This window comes from Triticum urartu, chromosome 1A (assembly GCF_056163025.1).
Source record: "Triticum urartu cultivar PI428250 chromosome 1A, HENAU_Tu73, whole genome shotgun sequence".
NCBI classification, from domain to species: domain Eukaryota; kingdom Viridiplantae; phylum Streptophyta; class Magnoliopsida; order Poales; family Poaceae; genus Triticum; species Triticum urartu.
In genome coordinates this window covers 18382127-18389747 of record NC_141873.1, presented here as the reverse complement: position 1 = coordinate 18389747, position 7621 = coordinate 18382127, and the positions used below count along the sequence as shown (strand labels likewise).

The window sequence follows — 7621 nt, the reverse complement described above, 5'->3', positions numbered from 1 at the left end:
CGTACGCTGAACGGGGCGCTCGAGGGGTGGCCGCGGCGGAGGAAGCAGTGGCGGCCACAGGAAAAAGGGGGGAAGCGGCGCGAGCGGTGGGGAACGACGGGAGGAAGCGCCGACGGGTCACGGGAGAGGATGGGGAAGTCGCGTGCGCGAGTGGATATTTCAGATCCGGCGGTTGGTGGACATTCGCGCGGGCGAGTCGCTGTACAGCACGGGGTAGAGGACGCTCGAAAAATGCGGCGCGCGAGCCAGTTATGTTCGACGCGCGGAGTGGTTTTTAGCGCGCGCGCGATTTTTGCGCGTCTGCTGAAGCTGCCGATCCAGCCCCGCACGCGCTAAAAAACCATTTTTTTTCCAAACGCGCGGCTTATTTAGCGCCTCTGTTGGAGATGCACTTAGAGCATCGTTCTATTTTCTAGAAGCGTTGTGGTGATTCCCCATCCCCATCAACATTGGGGCTTCCGCCTTGGGTGTGCTAGCTGGAGTGCGGGCAAATGTAGCTCGGGCTACACATAGGCCGTTTTTGAAGAACTAAAAAAACAAGCATTTTATAGATTCAGAATGCTGTTTTTGAATTTTGAAAAAAAAGAGAGGGGGTAATTTCGGCCGTAGTTGGCTCATAATCAAAAAGAAAAACAATCCCATTCATCTTTCTTTCTTCCATCTCCTTCATATGCCTTCAGGACGCGTGGCCTATTGTATATAATACTGGGCCTGCCTCAAAAAAGAAAAAGAAAAAGAAAAAAAAACATATCTCCTACAGCCCCCGCTGCTTCCTCCTCGCATCCGCGGTGCTCCACCCGCCGCGAACCCTCGTCGCCGACCGTGGGCATCCGTCGGCGGTGAACTACCCTATCTCCTCCCCTGTAAGATTGCTCTGTTTCATCTCCTCTCAAACCCTAGCTCATGTGTTTTTTTTTTGCCTAACCCTATCACCAATTTGGATCCGCAGCGAGTCGTCACAGATCTGGGACACCACCGCCCGCGCCGTCCTCGAGAGGGCCTCACGGATCCCGCCTTGAACCACCATCAACACGCACCGACCGCGCCGTCCTCGACAACTGCGACGCCGCGCCCAGGTCTCGACCGGAACCCTAGTCTTCACCGCGCGCAACCAGCAAGGTCGCTAATCCCCGCCTTCTTTATCCCTCCCCATCAATCACCTGTTTGTTTTCTTCACATGGCCTTTACTCTTCTCTTGGATGCTGCTGGAACCTTCATAATATGCTACCTGCGACCTTGTTTACATGCTTGATACATCCACTAAATAACGCAGATAAGCTAGAATCTGTTAGGGCTACACCTTTTTGGGTGCTATACTCAATCCTAGTTGCTGTATTCAAGCTTTATTTAGTCACTGTCTCACTGATGCATTTTTCAAAGTTGAACACCTAATTTGTAACCTCATTCTTACTCTCTGTTGGTGTTACTTATGTGCCATTTTGTTTGGTAAAGGGCTTATTCTTTTTTTTTTGTTGTTGAATGCAGCTGCATTGTTGTAAGAGCACTGCATTGCTGTACCTAAAACCCTGTCTTTACTGAGAAGGTCTTTAATTCATGCCTTGCCTATTGGTTCTTTCTCTCCTCTCTGGCTATACTGAATAGTGAATACTACCAAGGCCCAACTTTGGTTGGTACGTTTAGAATAGGGAATCTTCTTAAGCTCTACATTAGCCTTCCTATTCAAGCTTCTAAGATTTCTCAAGTAAGCTAACTGCAGACTTCCCAACAGTTTAGGTGTGCATTTTCTCGTTCAACACATATTCAGATGGAATTACATTTCTGATTTTGGACACATATTGGTTTCTCAATCTTTCTTCTTCTTTACGCTTCCACTTCTACAGCTCTAATGTCAAGTGACAGCGAACCAAGTGGCTCCCAATCAAGTGACACCAAACCAAGTGGCTCCCAATCAAGTGACACCAAATCAAGTGATGCGGGACCAAAAGATACTTCCATTCCCTTTAATCTGCATAGAGGTAGTGTAAATCCAGTAACAGGATTGGGTACTTTCCATTTGGAGATGCCTTCTTCAGAGGTGGTGTCCGCTGCTAAACCCACCAATTATCCCCCGATTCTACTTGAAATAAAAGATGACGATCAAATGGAGAGCCTACTGAGGATGAAGAAATTGCAGCATGAAAATATCCTTGCGGTGCATTTCTTTCAGAAGGATGGAGCTGGAGGTCTTCGAGCTTTCGTCGAGCCATATACAGGTTATGTTGTAGAGCTGTTTGCAAATGTCAAATTTTTCGTCAATGAAGAAACCGGATTGGTTCCATCTCAGCGGTTTCAAGAAATAGTGAGGTTTGTTGCCATGCTTATTAGTATATTGTAATTTTTTCGTCAATAAGTATGATTGACTGTATATTTTTTTGTAGTGCATCGCTTGACGGCTTGGATTTTATTTTCAAGAGTGATCTATATCACGGAATTTTTTCATGGAACACAACAGCTTACCACCGGGACAAAGTTGATGGTAAAGTTACACTTAAATTGTGCAACTTTGAAGACAGAAGTAAGTTTACCAGAAATGCTTTCTTAGTAAACCAATTTCTATTCTGACAATTGATGTACAATCCGGAAAAATATTTACAGGTTTAGTTTCCGGCTGAAAAGTAATATAGTGTTAATTTCTTAAGTTGCATACCTTGTTTCAGAGGACAGCAGTCTTCTGAAATGCCAGATCGGGGATTGTCACGCTCTTGCCCATGACCTTGAGAAGGTATCTAGACGTGTGAAGGACGAGTATCCTGGTGTCAAGCCCGAGGCATGCTGTGTACTAGATGACCTTGCATGTAGGTTGAGAGCTGTTAATGACATGTAAGTTGCTTGATTGTTTTTTCTTTGACCGAGAAGTTGAACGATTGTTCTAGCGAAACAATAGTGCTCTTCAGCTGGTAGGTGATATTAGTTTGTCATGACATATTTCCACTGTTTTCATGAATTTTCAGGAAATCATTAAGCACAATGAAACAGAAGAATCAAGATCATGTGTTTTTCTGGGATGATACGAAAAAGAGAACCTTCTGTGCTTATGAGATGCCAGCAGTTTGGTCCACAGATGCATTCTGGAACAACTTTAGGGCTTCTCCATCTGCTGCGCTGGATATGCCATGGAACACAGAATGGGAGGCTAATTCGCCATTGCTATTGGAGGAAATGGAGAAGTACCGTGTAAAGAACAATATTGCTCCTTACAATTTTGATAATAGAAAGGACTTCCTACGACTTATCAGCGGACTTTACACGCATCAGATAGAACTCAAGCTGCAGGTGGATCTGCGTATATGTATAAATATGTGTATTCGTAATGAATGATTTAACTTAGAACTTCTTTTTCTTGCAGCTTCCACACATTAGTGTTGATGTTGTTGTTCATCTTAGACATCCTCGTTTGCTTTTGGACTTGAAAGCGGCCGCTGAAGTGGATGCCGTGGATGTGGACAACCAGAACCAGTGAGGTATTTTGTTAGACCATTTTATTTTAAGTTTATCTTTTTTTGCTTCAGGAGACGAAAAATCTATAGTTACTGGAAATAAGAAATAACAATGGTGGGCCTTGAATTACAAGAACACTATTATATGTACTGTGAATGCTAATAGCAAAAGGTACTTGTTCTTGGGCCATTATCATCCACTCTTTGTCTGTTCGGTAGGAGAGATGAGGGATGGGGTGAGCCAACTTTGTCTAGTTGGCCCGATCTGGAATGAGTGGTTGGGATGAGTGTGTCTCGAGACATGACCTTGCCACTGGAACTAGCGTTATTTACCCATCTCTGCTACCATTTATAAAATAAGGAACACCTAATCCCAGTCACAGTTCCTACTCGCCCCATCTAGCTTGTCTTCTTTCATTCCTGCCACCGGCAACTAGAGTTTCATCGCCCTTTTTTTTGGGTGTCCATGGTGGCCGCCGGCGATGCATCCTCCACTGCCCTATGCCCCTATCTAATCTCTCAGGTGCTAGCTAGGACGTCCTCTTGAATCTCCAACGCATTGCACCAGCATTGTTTCCGAGCAGTGCCACAATGGGTGTTGAGAGGCTAACAGCCAGGAGCATGACTAAGGTAGGTGTGAATGACAAAGATGCATAGGTGGATTTGGATCTCTGATGGTAATGGTGGCCAGTGGACCTTTGCAGAAAGTTAAGGTAGTTGCAGATATGGAATCCATGGCCTTGCAGCTGACGGCGACTGTGACAATGGTTGGCTGACGGAGGGAGGAGGGAAGAGATTGTGTGACCTGTGCTGCCTGTAGATGTCGCCGAACTGGCGAGAGGAGCAAAGGGATAAACATGTGAAATGCATAAGCCCTGCGCTCTGCTGCAGCCGCTAGTTCATTTGCGTATGGTATGCAAGTAAAAGTTCAATCTTGTGGTAGAATCTTATATCCGGGGGAGGACGAAGACGATCTGGATGGGTTCTATCGCCATTGTGGTGAATGGAATGTGCACGGAGTAGTGGGTGCAGCTTTTGTTGGCAATATGCCCCATTTTAGCTTTAACTATCTTTTGTGAAGGAAATACTTCCTCCGTCCCATAATGTAAGATGTGTTTGCATGCTAACATAGCTTGCAAAAACGTCTTATATTGTGGGACGGTGGGAGTATTTCAGAAACCAGCACAGGACTACTATGTCTGGTGAAAGTAGTGTACATTTAGATGATTCCCCACAACATAATCATTACAATTAATGTTAACCTGATAGTTTTGTTTGTCCTTTTTTATTTCCTCCGGCGTTAAGGTGTAGAATTTGAGCACACTCGGTCCAAAAAGCAGTTGTCTTGGAAGAATTTCAAGGGTTTCTGTGACTTGACTGTTCACATATCTGCACTTGCATGGTTATTGGAGATGTTTAACTCACTTGAAACTATATTATTGTGGTTCTGTAACCATATTATTGCAGATATCTATTTCTTAGCTTGTTTCTCGATCAGTCTGACTGAAAATGTGGCAATTTCTATCGCAGGCAATCCCAGACTGCTGTTGTTTGCCCAGGCTGCCAACTGTAGGCTCATGGTTTAGGGTTTAGCTGCTGTAACTTGGAAGGCGACCATAGTGGAGTCATTTGGAGGACACAGTTATGCTGAGCAATTTTTCTCCCACTCAATTGGAAACCACTGTGGCAATTAAGATAGTCATTTGGAATATCCATTCGGTTACTGCATTGGAGCGAGCTACCGGTTTCCTTGTTGGCCTTTTGCGCTAGAAATGAGTAGTAGTAGTAGTAGTAGTAGTAGTAGTAGTAGTAGTAGTAGTAGTAGTAGTAGTAGTAGTAGAACTGTCTCGATGCATCCTCAACTGGAAACGCCTGTGAACTGTTGTCTTTAATCCATCCTCTGGCCACAAACACTGGTCTGATCTTTCGCAACTGTGAATCAGTTCCTAACTGCAGCCGAAGCTCGTGCCTTGCTAGGCTCATATATACTACTGTTCTGTACCAAAATATAATATGTTTTTGCAGTTCAATTTGAACTGCAGAAATGTCTTATATTTTGGTATGAAGGGAGTAATTGAACTGCAGAAATGTCTTATATTTTGGTATAGAGGGAGTACCATTTGATCCAACTTGTTTTTATTTCATATTTTATTTATTATTACTATTGTGAAATACTCCCATAAGCACATCTTTTTTGCCAGCAATGACACACCTTTCTGATAAGCTCGTTGAGCTCACTGGTGCTCGTTTTCTTTCTTTTCTTTTTAACATGCAGTTGTGAGCAGCACTTTATTATGGTAGGTAAAAATATATTCCGCCAGGGCTCGGTAACCAGGGGAGGATCCCTCTCCTTTCCTTGGGTGGGGAAACCCCTAGCCGAATCTGAGCCGGGGGAACGAAGGGGAAGGATGGTCGAACCTTTTCATGTCTTGAGATTTCCACGCCTCCATAGGCCGCGGAGGAAACCCTCGTCGCTCGCTCGGTCGTCCTCCTCCTTCAACGGTTATGCCTCCCCCATCCCCCGTGTTGTCGATCCCACGGCTGCAGGTCCATGTTGTCGATCCCACGGCTGCAGGTCCACGGACCATTGTTTCTGAGCTGTGCTTATTCTTTCCCTTGCCAATAACAAGAGTTTCTTCTAAAATGATCATTTGATGTTTCCTGTTACCCTAGGACAGCAGTGTCTCCATAGAAAATAAAAAAATGTTACGAGTTCTTTGGAAATTGCAAGGCGTGGACGAGCTCGCGCACTCCTGGTATCGCGAGGCGTTGATTACGTTATGGGGTTGCGGGCCATACCTGCTACGCTGGTGAAGTCATGACTGGACGGCCGTTGGGTTTTCATGTGCGACGACGGCGTTAGATCCCGGTACGTGGACCAATCGATTCCGTACAGGGCAAACGTTTCCGCCGGCATCACGGCGTGCAACTTGACGGAGAAGATGTATGGCATCGCGGGTCCATCATACTTAAGGCGGAAAAGGGGATGGACAAAAAAAAATGAGCGATCTGCGGTGGGCAGCTGAAAGAGGAGAGACTATGGCGGCGGCGATGGATTCAAGTTCCTATCAGATCCCGTGGACATGTATGGTTGCTATAATCTTTTCCGGCTGAAATTACTCGTGGGGAATCTTCTAGGACACCGGCTTTACATTTGTTCTTGTTCTTCTTTCTTCTTCCCGCAGGTTCCCCTTGCCGGATCTTGCAGGCGGTAGCTTTTCACGCCAGCCGCCGAGCCGGAGACAAATCTAACAGAGACGCCTGCTGAATCCACCATTGCAGATGTGGGCGATGCAGCACTGACACTCCAATGAGCAGTCAACAACGGCTGTCAGGCTTTGTCAATGTCGGCGACAGACTCGCAACAGTCAAGTGAAAAAAGATGACCCTCAGGCTCCGGACTGGACTAAGAGGTAAAGACAATCACACTAACTTCAGGAGTGACACAACTGTTTACTCTTTATGGATTTCTACCAGTTATTCAATCAAAAGATTTAAGCTGAAGAGAAAGCATATACCACTAGTGTAATTCATTTTAGCAGTAGTACATTCTTCCATGAAAAGGGCGACTCCTATAATTATGAGTTAATCCATTGTGGATGGCACATGGTCTGTATCACTGGGGCGTCCAGCGAACGAACGCCTTGTCCTGGTAGACTATGCGCCCTAGAAAAAACACTGAGGAGCTACGCAGAGAAGAAAACTGATGCTGTTGTCGTGCCTGCTGTCGGGAACAGCTTCGATTCACCGGGAGAGGCTTATGACTACTACAATCTATATTGATGGGAAGTCGGATTTGGGATAAGATACGGAAAGAGTAGACTCAATGCCGAGAGAACCAAATGTATGCACGAGATTGTGTGCAGATGCTCGGTGGGTGATACTTAAATTCATTCTATCTTTGAGAAAAAAATGCGATGTGCTACACTGAAAGTTTGGCCGTTTTCTTACCGATTGCAGGGGAAAGCCCAAGAAAGGGAACTTCAAGACAGCTGCCATTAGATTATTGAGTGCATATATACTCACACCAATTGAATTGCGATATAACTACTGGATTGGCCACCGTACCCAAAAAATAAATTCTCATGTGGCCATACTTCGTGCACGGAGATAGCAGGTAAGCCATGACAAAAATAACAACTCCAATCTGAAAACAATCCTTCTCAATCTTGTTCGATTCTTCT

The 7621-nt window shown here is 45.2% G+C and overlaps 1 protein-coding gene across 3 annotated transcripts; it reads left to right on the top strand.

Moving 5' to 3' along the window:
• Positions 1-705: 705 nt before the first annotated feature.
• Positions 706-5566, top strand: LOC125542972 (uncharacterized). 3 transcript variants are annotated; one of them, XM_087544440.1, is made up of 10 exons: positions 706-863; positions 950-1119; positions 1486-1734; positions 1842-1894; positions 1925-2304; positions 2379-2515; positions 2658-2820; positions 2952-3273; positions 3347-3461; positions 4968-5566. In XM_087544440.1, exons 4-9 carry the CDS (start codon positions 1847-1849, stop codon positions 3458-3460), a joined length of 1164 nt encoding a protein of 387 aa, XP_087400566.1. In that variant the 5' UTR covers positions 706-863; positions 950-1119; positions 1486-1734; positions 1842-1846; the 3' UTR covers position 3461; positions 4968-5566. The 3 variants fall into 3 exon arrangements, with proteins under 3 accessions (XP_087400566.1, XP_087400563.1, XP_048562170.2); XM_087544437.1 differs by lacking the exon at positions 1486-1734; XM_048706213.2 differs by lacking the exon at positions 1486-1734 and having other exon boundaries at positions 1842-2304.
• The last annotated feature ends 2055 nt before the right edge of the window (positions 5567-7621 follow it).

Bases quoted from the DNA above. Each gene is read 5' to 3' on its own strand.
- LOC125542972 (XM_048706213.2), top strand. From the start codon at position 1,847: ATGTCAAGTGACAGCGAACCAAGTGGCTCCCAATCAAGTGACACCAAA. The intron at 2,821-2,951 runs GTAAGTTGCTTG...ATGAATTTTCAG, and splicing joins TTGAGAGCTGTTAATGACAT to GAAATCATTAAGCACAATGA. The intron at 3,274-3,346 runs GTGGATCTGCGT...TTTTTCTTGCAG, and splicing joins AGATAGAACTCAAGCTGCAG to CTTCCACACATTAGTGTTGA.